The sequence below is a fragment of the Tarenaya hassleriana genome, unplaced genomic scaffold (genome assembly GCF_000463585.1).
Source record: "Tarenaya hassleriana unplaced genomic scaffold, ASM46358v1 Cleome37, whole genome shotgun sequence".
Lineage (NCBI taxonomy): Eukaryota > Viridiplantae > Streptophyta > Magnoliopsida > Brassicales > Cleomaceae > Tarenaya > Tarenaya hassleriana.
In genome coordinates, this window is record NW_010966725.1 from 557208 (window position 1) to 572579 (window position 15372).

General features: G+C 38.7%; 6 protein-coding genes across 11 annotated transcripts in view; 2 read left to right on the plus strand and 4 right to left on the minus strand.

Moving 5' to 3' along the window:
- Positions 1-398: 398 nt before the first annotated feature.
- Positions 399-2180, minus strand: LOC104822629. Its single transcript, XM_010553900.1, has 3 exons — positions 1981-2180; positions 1507-1625; positions 399-716 (listed from the first exon to the last, which is right to left on the minus strand). Exons 1-3 carry the CDS (start codon positions 2136-2138, stop codon positions 697-699), a joined length of 297 nt encoding a protein of 98 aa, XP_010552202.1. The 5' UTR covers positions 2139-2180; the 3' UTR covers positions 399-696.
- A 109-nt stretch (positions 2181-2289) lies between these two features.
- Positions 2290-3506, plus strand: LOC104822630. Of its 3 annotated transcripts, XM_010553903.2 has the most exons (5): positions 2301-2401; positions 2470-2512; positions 2747-2930; positions 3098-3181; positions 3304-3506. In XM_010553903.2, the coding sequence occupies exons 3-4, from the start codon at positions 2751-2753 to the stop codon at positions 3152-3154; spliced, it is 237 nt and encodes a 78-aa protein (XP_010552205.1). In that variant the 5' UTR covers positions 2301-2401; positions 2470-2512; positions 2747-2750; the 3' UTR covers positions 3155-3181; positions 3304-3506. The 3 variants fall into 3 exon arrangements, with proteins under 3 accessions (XP_010552206.1, XP_010552204.1, XP_010552205.1); XM_010553904.1 differs by lacking the exon at positions 2470-2512 and having other exon boundaries at positions 2290-2401; positions 3276-3506; XM_010553902.1 differs by lacking the exon at positions 2470-2512 and having other exon boundaries at positions 2290-2401.
- A 247-nt stretch (positions 3507-3753) lies between these two features.
- LOC104822631 (PRA1 family protein F3-like) lies at positions 3754-4590 on the minus strand. The gene has a single exon (XM_010553905.1). The coding sequence runs from the start codon at positions 4488-4490 to the stop codon at positions 3918-3920; it is 573 nt and encodes a 190-aa protein (XP_010552207.1). The 5' UTR covers positions 4491-4590; the 3' UTR covers positions 3754-3917.
- Positions 4591-4957: 367 nt separating this feature from the next.
- LOC104822633 lies at positions 4958-6782 on the minus strand. The gene is made up of 3 exons (XM_010553906.1): positions 6658-6782; positions 6255-6458; positions 4958-5523 (listed from the first exon to the last, which is right to left on the minus strand). Exons 1-3 carry the CDS (start codon positions 6701-6703, stop codon positions 5210-5212), a joined length of 564 nt encoding a protein of 187 aa, XP_010552208.1. The 5' UTR covers positions 6704-6782; the 3' UTR covers positions 4958-5209.
- A 196-nt stretch (positions 6783-6978) lies between these two features.
- On the minus strand, positions 6979-10670 carry LOC104822632 (transmembrane 9 superfamily member 7-like). Its single transcript, XM_019203559.1, is given in 8 exon segments — positions 6979-8365; positions 8464-8540; positions 8636-8709; positions 8889-9001; positions 9080-9188; positions 9367-9476; positions 9597-9761; positions 10446-10670. Coding segments are annotated over 8 exon segments (2025 nt in total). The 5' UTR covers positions 10665-10670; the 3' UTR covers positions 6979-7207.
- A 2648-nt stretch (positions 10671-13318) lies between these two features.
- Positions 13319-15372, plus strand: part of LOC104822634 (protein indeterminate-domain 11-like) — a 3601-nt gene continuing 1547 nt past the window's right edge. The window contains exons 1-3 of one of the 4 annotated variants that reach the window (XM_010553908.2): positions 13319-13406; positions 13796-14091; positions 14414-14813. In XM_010553908.2, the coding sequence (XP_010552210.1) occupies positions 13830-14091; positions 14414-14813 (662 nt within the window). In that variant the 5' untranslated portion in view covers positions 13319-13406; positions 13796-13829. The other 3 variants (XM_010553910.2, XM_010553911.2, XM_010553909.2) reach the window with 3 other exon arrangements.

Here is a 15372-nt window from a genome sequence, read left to right on the forward strand (position 1 = left end):
TAATAACCCTTCTTCTCCTCGTGTTTTTCGATTAAGCTAAGGGAAGAGAGGAGATTGATTCCGATCCCCAAAGCAATGACTTCTTCTTCCTGGTCGGATTTCCTGACGAACGCTGCAGTGTTTTCGATCGTTCAAGCCCTGACATTCCTCGTCCTCTCGAGTTCTACTGACGTTTTCTCGCGGAAGAAGAGATCTCTCGGCCTCAAACCTTCTCATTCCATCAGCATTTCCCGTCTGATCGGTTTGATTTCGGACGTCCCTCAAGCTGAAGAAGATTTCACCCTTCTTTCCTCAACCCTCGATTAGCTAATCCATCCCTACTATCAGATTCCTTTCAATGTCAGCACTTGTCACGATGTCATTTCGTTATAGTTCATTCTGTTCACAGCTATTAGTGATAATGACAAAAGTGTGAAGACAATAAAAGATAGGTTCTTCTGATACAAGGGTTTGCGTCTGCATTTGTTATGATGTGAATGAATGAACCATAAGAACAAAGTAGTTGAATGCCAAACATGAAAAATCGCAAACTGGGGGATCATATTATCAGAGAAAACGAAACTCAGAACTGCAAGGTTTAAGCAGAGAGTTCAAATTCGGAAACTTTGGACTCCATAAGAGATGAAAAGATCGACACATGGACCCCTCGTTCATGTCTATCCTCCTGGAATCTTGTTGTAAGAAGATGGGAAGTTGTCATAAAGGCATTGAAATACCTGCAAATTCATCGATAAAAGTTCATTGCAATGTATGAAAACTAGAACAGACAATGCAAGCAACAAAACCAAAACAATTGTAGCCTCAAACATAAGTAAAACACGAATCCAGCACTAAGTACTACAGTATGAATGCATACTATATTTCGGTTACCTACATGAAACATGACATGTGTTGGATATGTTAGTAATCAAGCATACTGCTCTATTAGCTTCCCTTTGCGTCAGAAGTACCACATATTCAACACAATCCATCCTAATTGCATAACTACAGTGACTGCTGGCATTGTGATCATACTCCAATCGCAACAACAGTAGCAATCACGACCAGCTTTTCAAGAGACTACTCTTATATTTGGTAAATTATCCATCTTCGGGGAAAAAAAAAAGTTGCAACTGTTGGCACTTGGCATAAGAGAAGGCGAGTCTGATCAATTCAGATATGCACACACAAAGAAGAGCCATGGTCATAAGCTTACAAATCAGATATATCAATCAATCAATCAATTCAGATATGCACACACCACATAGAAGTGTCAAGCCGGGTTTTCAAACTTGCAGCACCATGATCCTTTATCATCATATAGTCACAAAATTCATGTATAAAACTGGAAAAGAAGGAAGCAACATAATCCTAACAGCAGAATCTAAGTCTTCATATATTATACAAAGAGACTTAGCAATAAATTTCACACTCTACATGAAAGAAAAGGTGACCAGCATGAGCATGACATGCCATCCACTGATGGGTGGATGGCAGCAAGAAAATGAAAATGGAAAAAAGACTAACCTTGGGGAACTAATCCCCAGCTCATGGATTCAATGGATAAACTAGATATCAGCCTTGCCGATGCAATAGCACTGTGTAATGGAAACATCGTCCCGCAGCTACTCAACTCCAATGGTAATCTAACAATCCAACCCATATATTCAATCCAAATCACAAACTCTTCAGAAGAGAAACAAATCATTAACAAAAGAAATGCAGGTTATCCAGATTACGAGCCGATAAATCGAGGCAAAGAATCAAACTTGTAAATTGTGAAAAAAAACCATCTCAAAATCAATTTACTTTGGTCAGTGCCACTGAAATCATTAGATTTGTAAATTTGAATTTAGATACATGCCAATCTGCAGTCTTCGTTAAGGATTAGGAGAAACCAAAGGAATTAAAGCAAAGCAAAGCAAAGCAAATCAAAGAAGCTGATGAAAAGATGGGCTCTCTTCAGCTTATCATCAGCAGCAAAATCTCTGAAAATCTGACCTGGAAGATCGATTGAGACGGGTAATTGCGGCCGGAGACGCCGATTTGATGGGAGAGAGTAATGAAGAAACCGTCGCATTAGCATTCTTCTTGTTAAGCTTATTGCTTAGAGGCTGCATCCGCGACGATAATCTGCCAAGAACCTTCGTAGACGCCATTTCCACAAGAAGAGGAAGAAACTCGCATGCGAGAAGGGGGAAACTTCAGGGGCTTTAAGGGTTTCCGAGTTATTTCCGGGTCGGGTTACGGGTCGGGTTAATTTAATTCGACGACGTGGACAAAAATCACTACTTTTTCCTCTCTTTTTTACCGGCGGTGTCAAATAATTTGATAATCCAAGCGAATTTAGGGTTCGATTGGTTTCTTCCCTATTTCGTGTGTTCTTCCTTCTTCCCAAATTTGATCATCGCGAATTTTCCAGGTACTTCCTTTTTCCTGTGTCTTTTACCCGAGAAAGCTCGCCTTTGATTCGCATCCTTTTCTGCTTAGTGAAACCCATGTAACGATCTCTCTAAATTCAGCTCGGGGGCAGGTAAAGTTCTGATTTTTTTTTTGTTCTCTTGCTGTGTTTCGATCGAAACAAAAAGGGATCATACTTTTTTCCGCTCTCGTTTCCGTAATAACTAAATTTTGTTTTCCCCCGGAGAAAATTTAACGTTTGAGGATTGATTATGTAAAGAGCCTTGATATGGCTTCTCGGTTCTGTTCATGATTTACTCGCCCATCATCAGTTTGTAAGTAATTTCCAAAAGCGACGAACTTTCAGGGCCATGGAGATAGGAACAAGGAGCAATCGTGTGGGAGAGAGATGGATTCAGATGGGTTGTGAAGAAAGAACGAGAGTGATTCAGGAGGAGATCAAGAGGGTTAACAAGCTTCCATCGAACAGTGCCTACGCAGTTCACCGTCTCAGGGTTCTCAACAAAATACACGAGCTTTTGTCCGCTGAGGTACTACCAAACCTAAGTTCCTGAAGTAAATCTCATGTTCGGATGTGTAGATTCCTCAGAAAAGCCCTCTTACCGAAAGTTATTATGAACTTGCAAGTTCTTGTCCAGTTTTTGCCCTTTGAATGGCTTGTTGATGATCGTTTTCGGGTTTTGTTTGTCTGTGACAGAGAACTTTGTCTCAAGACAAGGAGTTAGAGTTGCTTTTTGCGCAACTCTCTCTGTGAATCCGAGTCTGTTTTCATGTAACAAAGGTGAGCCTCTCTTCAATTTCAATGCAGATCATGGTTTTAGTTTCCTTCTGTGTCGAGTGTAAGATTACAATGTGTTTTCATAATCGTCTGACAGAACCCGGATCGCTTCCTTGGCATTGCAGGTCGATGAAGGGGTTTTAGGAAAGCCGATGGAGCATTTTGGTGTCTTTGAAGGGGGTATGATTATGCATGTTTGGTAGTTTCAGGAAATGCTTCCTCTGTTGTGTGTAAAAACCATGAAGATTGCCTTCTACATGCTAATAGATGCAGCGTCGTCTTATATTTCCGTTCAATGCAACCTCTCTCTCTGCAGACTCTTCCGTAAGCTGGTGAAGTTGCTGCATAAACACACGACTTTCCTCTTGAGATTCCACCAGAAATGATTTGGCCTTATATTGGCTATTAATCGATTCTTGAATTTGAGAGAGAGAGAGTGAGTGACTGGTTTTTTCTATACTGAAATGGTCATTGAATGTACACGTGATTTGCTGTTTATCTCTAATTAAATCGATTACAAGTTCACGGAATCTTTTTTTTTTTTTTTTTTGGTAATGATTCTTTTTGGGCATAAATAAGTGAAGTAAAAAATTATAAAATTCTAAATGGACCAACTTCTTCTCACCATCCAAAATAACTCAAAAAAATGTAAAAGTCGAGACCAAACCATACCAATTACATATTATGTGATAATAATAACCCATTACAATTTACAGAAATAAACCTCAGTACCCCCAATTTATGACGACGGATATGACGTCAGCCCTGAAGCTTCACCCCTCGCCTCTTCCTCGTCCATGAACAGATCCTCCGTCCTCCTGACCACCGAGTGGACCACTATCACCACCGCTCCGATCACCAGAGCCCCGACGATGTTCATCGTCGCGTGGGTCAACAGGAGCAGGACCACCGTCAACACCGAAAGACAGATCAGGACCGTTCGATCGTCCACCTGACGGCCGATCACGGACAGCGGCTCGTCGCGGAGGAAGTATAGGAAAAGCCAGATCGCCATCAACGCGACGAAGACGATGAGCGAGGTCGGGTGATAAAGGAGGCTGAGGAAGAGGATGATGAGGACGATTATGGCGTAGTTCATGCGGAAATAGGCGAGATTCGTCTTCATCCTAGAGATCGTGGCAAAGAATCCACCATGTGGGAGGCCGAAGGAATGGAGGTCGAACATCAGCTTCCATGGACGGCGAGCGGCGAAGCCAGATTTCAAACGCTGCTTGGCGCGTGATATGTACTCGAGGTTTGCCGACGTCAGCGCCGGGTGAGATGACGTCGGAATCGCACCGTAGTTCGTCATTTTTTCCCCCCGATTTGCTTATCAGGTTCGCGCTTGTGAAACCGCAGAGGAGATGGGAAGACGAAGAAGACGGTGATTTTTAATTTGATTTTTATATTAAATTATCTCAACTATATGCTATATTGATAAATATATAGGTTTGACGGGAATGCAAATAATATCCGTATAATCTCACACGTGGCCTCTTTCTATAGGTCATCTTAGGTCCGGCTTTAGAACTCGGCCACGTGGCCTTTCCACAAGCCACATACTAAACAAAGCCATTGAGTTTTTTATATTCTATCAATTTAGCCCAAAAGTTTTTTAGATTACAATTAACACCCTATACTTCTAGAAGTGTTGTTGGTTGCAGAATTTAGAGATGTGAAATTAAGGATTAGGGATTTTTTTACATTGACTGTGAAATTGATCTACAAAATATATATACAACACATACTATTCTTGAAAGAGAAATTGCAATTCATAGATCACATCAAAACCATAATAATAAAGTCAGAAAGCAAACGAGTACTTCTTTAAACATGAAAACACTTAGCAGTTACTCGTTGTCTTTCATATCCGCAACATGGGGGAAAAAAAGCGAACATCAAACTGAGAATGAAACATGTCCAAAAAGCAAAAGAATCTAATACCCACATCCACATGATCCAAAAACTGAACCCAACATTCAAGAAAGAAGAGAGTTAAATGTATCAAAACCAAACTCATCAAGTGATGCATCAGAGGTTGGGAATGGTTTTGGCTCTGATGAGTTGTTTCAGCATCTCTTTCTCTTCGTCGATCTTCTTCTTCTCTTCAGCGCCTTTTGGATTCGCCTTCCTTTTCTCCTCCAGCATCCATTTGAAGAGATCTCGTTGTTCTTTCACTGGTATTGGCTCTCTTGCCTTCACTGGCTCTGTAACTACAGCCAGAGCGGGAGTTTTTTGGGCATCCACAGATGCTACCGCAGCGTCGGTGCTTTGAGTTGATGGAGGTGCCGTTTCTTCATCCGTCGGGGATGTGTCCTTTTTCTTAGTTCTCAGCAAAATATAACCTGCAAAAGAACTTGGGCATAAGCATTCTCATTTCGAAAGTGTGTTATAAAGTTTGAAGCTCTAACCTTTCCCCACGAAATGAAGCAAAAGAAGAGAAATTTCTCAGGCAATGTATGAGTTGTGTCATGTGGTGCAACTGGGGTATGCACAAACAACGGATAGATCTTAGATATTAACTCTAGACCTAATCAAATGCTTGAAGAAGAGGATACAGCCAACTTAAAAGCAAATTGAAGCAAAATCTAGCGCACGATTATATGATTGACTAGATGATAGTAAACTGGATTTTACAAGCAACTTAAGGTAATGCCTCGCATCTAAGACGATCGGAATCCGTCAGTGTAGCTGGTTAAACAACAATCTGAAGGTTCAATTTCAGTATAGAATCGTCCTAGAGCCTGTCTAGTTATTGGATGGATTTCTGTCATTGGTGAAGAGTTCTATATCTCCTTTGTTGTTTAACCAGCAGCGACGGATTCCGATCGTCTTAGATGTAATGCCTCACATCTAAGATGATCATCTTGCAACATATATACACACAGACCCACCAGTATACACAGTACACACGCATAATTTCAGAGCACACTCTGGAATCTAATCAATACATACAACATCATCGTCCATTTACTTTCAACCCATATCATCTACATCTTCTGCTCTAAACAAAATCAGAAACAATCAGACTCTACGATTCCAAGATCCGAAATCGGAGATGGGTTGGGTTGTTTACCTCCGATGGCGAGATTGACCGTCAAGAGAAGCGGCCAGAGGAACTTGTACCGTCGAGCGAAGGGTTCCTTTGGAGGCGGTGGAGGAGGAACAGAACCGCCCTGGGATCTCATCGAATACGAAGCCGCAGCCGCGGTCGATGACATAGATGAAGATGGAGGAGTGGTGAAATCCTTCGCCTTGGCTTGCGCTTGCTTCAGCTGGGCTGTAATGGCGGACCCAGAATCCGATCACGATGAAAACGAGATTGGGGGAAAAAGGCCCAATTTAAAAGGATAAACAACCCAAGCAAAAAAGAATCAACGGGTGAGCTGGGAAAGCGACATCTTTGACTGATGATTATTCAAACATGTAAGAAATAATCACAGAAGATGAAACAATCGTTAGGGTTTCATTGGCGTTACCCTTCTTGGGTTTATTGGGGGAGAGCTTAGGACCTTCTTCGCTCATGGCGATTCCTCGTTCGATCACCGATTCCTGCTTGGCGCTCGCTCACTTCTTCTTCGTCGCTAGTTTTCTGTCCGGGCACGCAAAGGGGGGAATGTAGTACCGACCCGGTTTTGTTTTCTCCTACGCTCTTGAAACCGGGGAGAGGCCTTTCTTCCAACCCAATAACTAAAAATAAAAATCTTTATCAAGTACTGTATATGCAGCATCTGGCCAACAACTGTATTTTGTGATGACTTGTTTATAATATAAAATCGAAAGAAATTTGAATAACGGAATCCCACCTCAGATAATAGATTTGATAATACCATATTTGCATGGCAATCCTACAGCAACTGGCCAGGGGAAGGCCAATAAAAAAAATTTGATCAGAAAGCATTGCTAATTCCACAATGACTTGCAAGTTTTGAAAGGAACCCAGAAAAAAAAAAGGGTAAGTACAAGCTTCAACCTTTTCCACTCATTACAACTACCCAAAGCTCCCATCTTTCTGGAAAAAAAAAATGATCAGTCGAGCTTCACAGAAGAGTAGATCTTCCTCACGAACCAGAAACAAGCGTAAAACCCGATCGTCCCCGTAAGAACGAAGAAAGCGTAGGAGATAATGATCATGTACCCGAAATAGAGGATACCCGATACGAATTTCGTGATCCCCAGCTTCGTGAAGAAGTAGAAAACCGAGTAGAGGAGGAGGTAGAAGGCGGAGGAGCCGGCCGTAAGGTATGATCTCCACCACCAGTTGTAATCTTCGCTGCAGAGCTGGAAGTAGCAGAGCACGATCGTGATCTCCGCGCAAGTTATGATCAATATTACAAAGACGATGAATAGGAACCCGAAGATGTAGTAGAATTGGTTCAGCCATATGGAGGTGAGGATGAAGAATAGCTCGATGAAGACTGCCCCAAACGGAAGGATGCCTCCTATCAGAATCGAGAATACGGGTTTCATGTACCACGGCTGTTCAGGTACTTGCCTCGGGATCTTGTTTGTCTTCACCGGGTCTTCTATTCCCGGCTTCTTGTAACCGAGGTAGCTTCCGACAAAGACTAGCGGGACTGAGATCCCAAACCAGAGGCAGACCAGAGCAAACATTGTACCAAAGGGTATGGCTCCTGATGACTGTTCTCCCCATATGAGAGCGTTCAGGAAGAAGAAGATTGCAAAAAGGATACCCGGAAACATGAAAGCTGTCTTCAAGGTGATTCTCTTCCACTCAGTACCTTTGAACATTTTGTGAAGACGGGATGAGGAGTAACCGGCGAATATGCCCATGAAAACCCACAGGAGAACCATTGCAGTCATAAGCCCTCCTCTGTTGGATGGGGAGAGGAAACCCAGCAAGGCGAATATCATCGTTACGAGTGTCATCCCGAATATCTGAACTCCCGTACCGACATAAACACATATCAAACCCGAGTTCACTGGCAGCCTGAAGACATCTCCGTGTACAAGTTTCCATCCTGTTTCTTCCTGAGCTTCGTCTTGGGTTTCGAGCTGATTGTAGTTTGAGATATCCTTGTATAGAGTTCTCATCATGATCATGGCTACCATGCCAGAGAGGAATAGGACAATCATCAATGAATTAATGATGGAAAACCAGTGGATTTGATCATCGTTCATTAGAAGGTACGTGTCCCAGCGAGAAGCCCATTTGACTTCACTTTCCTGGATATACAAAAGCAAAGAATACATTTTGAAGAACAAATAATGAGACAAACGGGCAAACAAATATCATAACATAGGCGTGCATAGAGACAAGTTACCTTGAATGTGACATCATAGGTAAACACAACCTCTTTCCGATCATCTTGCAACATATATACACACAGACCCACCAGTATACACAGTACACACGCATAATTTCAGAGCACACTCTGGAATCTAATCAATACATACAACATCATCGTCCATTTACTTTCAACCCATATCATCTACATCTTCTGCTCTAAACGTTGCATGTTGCTAATTGAGGATTCTTTTCATCCCACTCCTTGTATTCATGAAGGATACTGTCCGAAATAGAAGAACTATTAGCTAGTAATTAGCAGAAAACATAGGATATTCCAAATAACAAAAGAGATATAGAACTCTTCACTAATGACAGAGATCCAGCCAATAACTAGACAGACTTAAAATGATTCAATGGAAAAGAATCAGCGTACTCAAGGTAATCATAGCTAGGCAGTACCTGTTAGGGGTAACCTCAAATCCAACAATTCGAGCAGAGTCAGACTCTTGATCTCTATGGTACATAACTCGGAAACTCAAGTGGTTATGGATAAAATATTTCTCCTCTTTGCTCTACAAAAGCGAAACAACTACTTACAGCTGGTATGAAAAAAGTATGTAAAACTCAAACCATAGCTTTAAGAGGCATACCCCTTCATAGCTTCCTTTGAAACCGACACGGAAACCGTGTTCATAAGTCGTTGACTGACTTCCATCTCTTCTTTGTCTAAGAACAGCTACTGGAAGGTTATCAAGAATCCTGCACAACCATTTGTGGTAAGATTGATCGATAATGAACAGTATCCCATGTGATAAGAGTCTCTAAAGCAAAATGAAGAAACCACCACGGTACTGAATAATCCCAGATAAGGATATAATAGAAACACCTGACAAACACAAATACACACACAAGAAAGGATGGTACATTCACTACTTACATATTGGCCCGGTATTCATAATCAATCTTTTCCTTGAAATTTTTTGCAGACTCAGCATCAAGTTTTACTCGACAAGCTACTTTGCATGGTTGGTCCTCCAACATTTCAAACTGAAAGAAAATCACATAGCAAACTTCACATGGAGGGCATCAAGGTGTAAATATCTATAGGAAGCCTTTCAATATATTCAAAGTCTAATGTATCTACAACAGAGAGAACGTTGTACTTACAGTATAAACTGAATTTTCAATGCGATCCCCTCTGAGGACCTCCCCCAAATTTTCAGCACTGTTCAGAATCTTGGGAGGCTTACAGTAATTCAAGTAGTAGTAGTCATATGGAAGTTGAGTCTTTATAGATGACAGTTTGTTCACTTTGACATACAGAGGGTCACCCTGCTCCCGTTATTATCAACACAAAATAAGATTTACATACAATGGTGCTTCCGTACTAGGAGGAACTGCAAACACAAGTCTGAACTGCAGATAAGCGGATCCAGAAATGGAGCTCAAAAGAATCCTCATTAGCTGAGTACAATGTTCTAGTTCAGTAATCTTCGGATGCATTTTATCAAGGCATTGATTAAGTTTGTGAGCACAACTATACATAGCTAAAAACCTGCCTCCCTCTGCATGTTTTTACCAATGTCCACCAAAACTCAATATTGAACAACAGAAGAACACAACAAGTGTAACCACTCAAAAAACAAATCAAGCTCTTCAACAAGAAACACAATGGATCTCTCTACCCTATAATATCAATGATCATCCACTATCAACTAAAAAACGATCCTTTTACTTACAACACGGCATCGCCTTCGTTTGCGTAGGCATGCATCAAACCCAGAGGAAATCAAGCTCAAGTTCCTCTTTATTTCAATTCAATTTTTCGGTGAATAAGACGTAAAAGCTCATCAACTCCGCCCAGCAGTGTGGCTAAAGACCGAAGCGGGACAAAGGATACACAGAAGCATCCACAGATCTAAGCAAAATACACACCGCAAAAACGAATCTGATACCAGAAACCCTAGATCGCTCTCATTATGGACGCAAAAGCGGGAAAAAGACAAAAAAGAGTACCTTCTGGAAATCGCGAGGAGCGACACCAGGGAGATAGAAGGAACGAGCAGTGGAGAAGAAAAGGAAAGCGATCAAGAGAGTGCCATGGATTCTACAGCTACGTCCCATCTTCGTCGTCTTCCTCTCTCTCCCTCGTGGTTCTCTCTGTCGTCGAGCTTTTACCGACGGAAGTTGCCGGAGAAACGAATCGGTGCAAAAGGCGTGAGAGTTTAAATTCATTTCCCAAAAACGGAAGAGAGGAACGGCGTCGTTTCAATGGCAGTTTTTATTTCGAAATTTATCATTTTCTAGTTACTACTAATAAATTCCATATTTTGGGATCGCATTTTCGTCTCATTTTGATTGCTTTATTAAATGGACATTCGAAATTTGAATAATTTAATAAAAAATTTAATAATGGAACAAAACCAAAATTTGTGTATGAAAAAAATTGGAATACTCGCCTCGATCACTATTAAAGTTCAAGTGATTGAAGATAGACAATTATTTTATAGGTGCGACGTTTAGATGATAATTATTTTTTTAACAATGTTAATATATATAAATACTGGTTAATTTTATATTATTATTTATGTGGGCCCCACTTTTAGCCTCAAATCCTTATCAGAAATATGTGGGACCCAATGTTTTCTGATTATACTCCGCTCGTGAACTCCAACTCCTGCAACTATTTTCACGTATAATTCGATTTTTTATTATTATTGTTTTATTATTACAGATTTACGATAGCATGTTTCGTATTTATTTCCTCTTTTATTTTTTGGTAATTACTTACAAAAAAAAAACGTCCAAACTACGAGGAATTAACCAATCAGATTCATTTTTTAAGTTATTGGATGGAATGTTATAATTTATAATACCTTTTCAAAAAAAAAAATGTTATAACTTATAATAGAGTTCATTATTAATATAAGATCCATTTTATGTTTACATTGTGATCAAAGCTCACACATTTTTTTATCGAACAATCAATTTGGAAGATTTTTAACCCCCAAAAAAAAAATTGGAAGAATTTAGCACGAGGATGAATAAATGTTTTTTATCATCTAAATACAGAGATATAAGGTTTTATTAGCGACCATAAACATGGATGTGCATATAATTTAATTATTACGTAGAAAAAGGTTCAAAGTTTTTTTGTATTATTATTATTATTATTATAAAGTAGTAATTATTCTATTTTTTATTTCAACTATGTGTAGCTGACATGGCGACAGGGACATGTAATCTTTTTTTAAATCTAATAATTTCCTGACATTTAGTTTGAATACAACGCCTCATCTAAGCTTATCATTTAGTTTGAATAGATTTAGTATACGCCATGATATATATATATATATATATATATATTATAATTTATTCATTTCTCAAATGGAATTAAAAATATTATTACACATGAGGACGCCCGTGGTCGTCTCGTCTTTATATGAGATTTAGTAAAATACTACACTTTTAAACCTAAATTTGTACAACAATCCACGCTTTCACATATTTTATTCATATGTTTCTTGCATCTATTACAGTTTTTAATTTCACATTTATTGATAAAAAATATAACGATAAATATTCGGAATGGCTTTTAATTTAGTGTTTTTCACTTTTAAAATTCACATGACAGTGTGTACATGAGGTGGTGTTGCATATTGGGAAAAGGATCGGACAAAATCACGTTGAGAAAAGCTACAATAATTGAGGAATAAAACAAGAACAAGACAAAATCTATTTTATATTTTTCTATTTCAAAAATCATATTATTGTTTTAGTTTACAGAATTATATTAATAAACCGGGATATATATTCCGTCGGACCATTATTAAGGCTGACAAATTAATTTACAACGCGACTTACATTACAGATCCAACATTTTTATTTTTATTTTTACATCGCATTACAAGTGGCCATTATTCAATAACGTCATTCATATATATATATATATATGCACAATTTAATTACATTTGTTCTTAATACCAATACTACCGTTACTTTCACTTAGCAATATATATATATATATATATATATATATAATCATCTCATGTCTAATCATATATTTGCATGGATTCTATTGGCGTGACGGTCATTCACTCTTCGCAACGTTGAAATCATGCATTCCCCTTCACTATCATACACACATATATACGCATACACATATACATATGTGTGTGTGTGTGTGTATACACGCGTTTATACGTCTTTATGTTTTTATTTTATTTTTATCCATAGGTATCATAAAGTAGGTTAGGGCATGTGGCAGTGAAATATGATGTCTTAATCAATGGCTCAATCATGTCTTTGTACTGTAAGTGTAAAGCTCTAAGATTCACACACACACACACATCCATGAGTGTGTACATATAAGAATAATAATAAGAATAATAATAATAATAATAAAGACATATCTGAATGAATTTTTGTTATTCCAAATATCTTTTAAGATTTTTTTTGTTAAATTATAGATTTTACATGGATTTAGATTTCAAAAGTTTTTTTCACCAATTTATTTTCCTTCATTTCTCGTATAGTGATATTAAATATAAAACAATGGCATCTTCTCTCGCTCTCGAAACGCACGAATGATATGTTGTTTAGAAGCTTGAGAAATTGTATTTTTATATTTTCGCCACCTTCATTTGTAAAACAAAAGGGTAAAAGTAAATAACACTTGACGACAAGAACAAAACAAAAAACGATAAAAAAAAAAAATACAACCTGTTTTGTAAAAACTGAATTTTAATTTTAAATTCGGGAAAAATACAAGAAAAAAAAAACTGCAGGTAATAAAAGGACAGATTTTTCTGGGTTCCTGTGCAAGAACAAAAAAATAAGCAAAGAGTTAGAAAAAGACACAGCAAAGGGAAAAGACAGAAAACGCCAACGTTTGAACCTTAGCGGTAGGGTTCTTATTAACATAGAAGAAGATAATGGACTCTCTCTCTCTCTCTCTCTCTCTCTCTCGTCTTCGAGGTATTTTGCTTGTCCATATGCGTTGTATAGTTCTTGTTGGAGTTTCTTGGTGGGGGTTTTCTTCTTCTTTTTGTTCAAAAACAACAAAGAGATTTTATTGTTTCTATGGAGAATCTGGTATTGATTTTCATCTGAAACTTTATCTCTCTATAGCTCTGATCAGACACAACAAAGAAGTCTTTTTTTCAAGGTTTTTTGTTTTTCATTCGCTTCCTAATCAAAGATTGTCTCTTGGGTTGAAGCCAAGGAAAGGAAGTAATATATACAATCCAATAATAGACATATATGTGTATATGTATGTTCCCTTTGCTTTGATACACAAACGATACATGTCTGTATCTGCGTATATAGAATAGATCTGAGAAAGTTATTTTGTCCACTTGTATCAGTTTTCTTTCAAGGTTGTGTGAGTAGACAGAGGGGATGGATGAGATGATGAACGAAGACATGCCATTTCATCAGCATCATCGACAGCAGCAGCAAGTGATTGCGGAGGAGAATATGTCGAATCTTACATCTGCATCTGGGGATCATCAAGCAAGTGTGTCTTCGGGCAACAGAACTGAAGCAAATGGATCAAACTTTGTTAATCAACAACAACAACAACAACAGTGTTTTGTTCCACAACTGCAAGCTCAATCATCTCAGCCCCCGAAGAAGAAGAGAAACCAGCCAGGCAATCCAGGTTCGTTTCGAAAACAAAAATCTTATCTTTCTTTTTTTTTTTTTGGATGTGGTTTTGCACCGACTTGTCTCAATTATTTGATACTGTAGTCTTCTTTGAAAGTATCGTTCTTTGCAATCACGGTCACGGGTCTCGAATACTAGAGGCTGATTAATTAAAAAAGGAATATTCTTTTCCCCCTTTTTTCTGGCTCCTTTGATGGTTTTGCTCTTACAAAAACAAGCAAAACCCAGATGAAAAATCCCAACTTTATCAGTGATTCATGTAAGATACTGAGTTTTCTGACATGGGTATGTTTCAAATTTTCCTGGGAAAACGCCAGACCCAGAAGCAGAAGTGATAGCTTTGTCCCCGAAAACACTCATGGCGACAAACAGGTTCATATGCGATATCTGCAACAAAGGGTTCCAAAGAGACCAGAACCTGCAACTGCACAGGAGAGGGCACAACCTACCATGGAAGCTGAAACAAAGGTCCAAGACAGAAGCCGTGAGGAAGAAGGTGTATGTCTGTCCGGAGGCGAGCTGCGTCCACCACGAACCGTCGAGAGCATTGGGGGACTTGACAGGGATCAAGAAGCATTTCTGCAGAAAACATGGCGAGAAGAAGTGGAAATGCGATAAGTGTTCGAAGAGGTATGCGGTTCAGTCAGATTGCAAAGCCCATTTCAAGACTTGTGGCACCAGAGAGTACAGATGTGACTGCGGCACTCTCTTTTCAAGGTATTGCTGCCCCCACTTCATTTAACTCCTGATTAATTCCGCATTTTATTTAATATATTTCCCCTCTAATCATCCCCCCATTTTTCATACATTTTCCACTATAATCACACAAACATCTGACACTGTGCACTCACATTCACACACAAGGGTTCATATATATATATACATATATGTATGTATACATATATTGCTGAATTAAGACTGTATATATATGTATAGTGGGGCTAATATTCGACAAAAAAATTGATAATGAAAACGAGGTGTGTTGTCAAATGAGTTGGACAGAGATTGTGTACGTTACGGAAATATATCGTCTGTAGGGTATATGAGCGTTTTCCATTTAATCGAAGAGGACAAGAGTTGTGGCTCCGAGAATCTTCATTTAATTTGAAATTGGTTCAGGGCATTTCTATTTATTTATTTTATTTTTTGTGCGTTATTTCTTTTTCTATGTTAGTTTAGCTTCACTACAAGTGCTCATGATATGGTTACATTTATTGCATTAATCATTCACTCACACACACACACTCATATATATATATATATATATATATATATA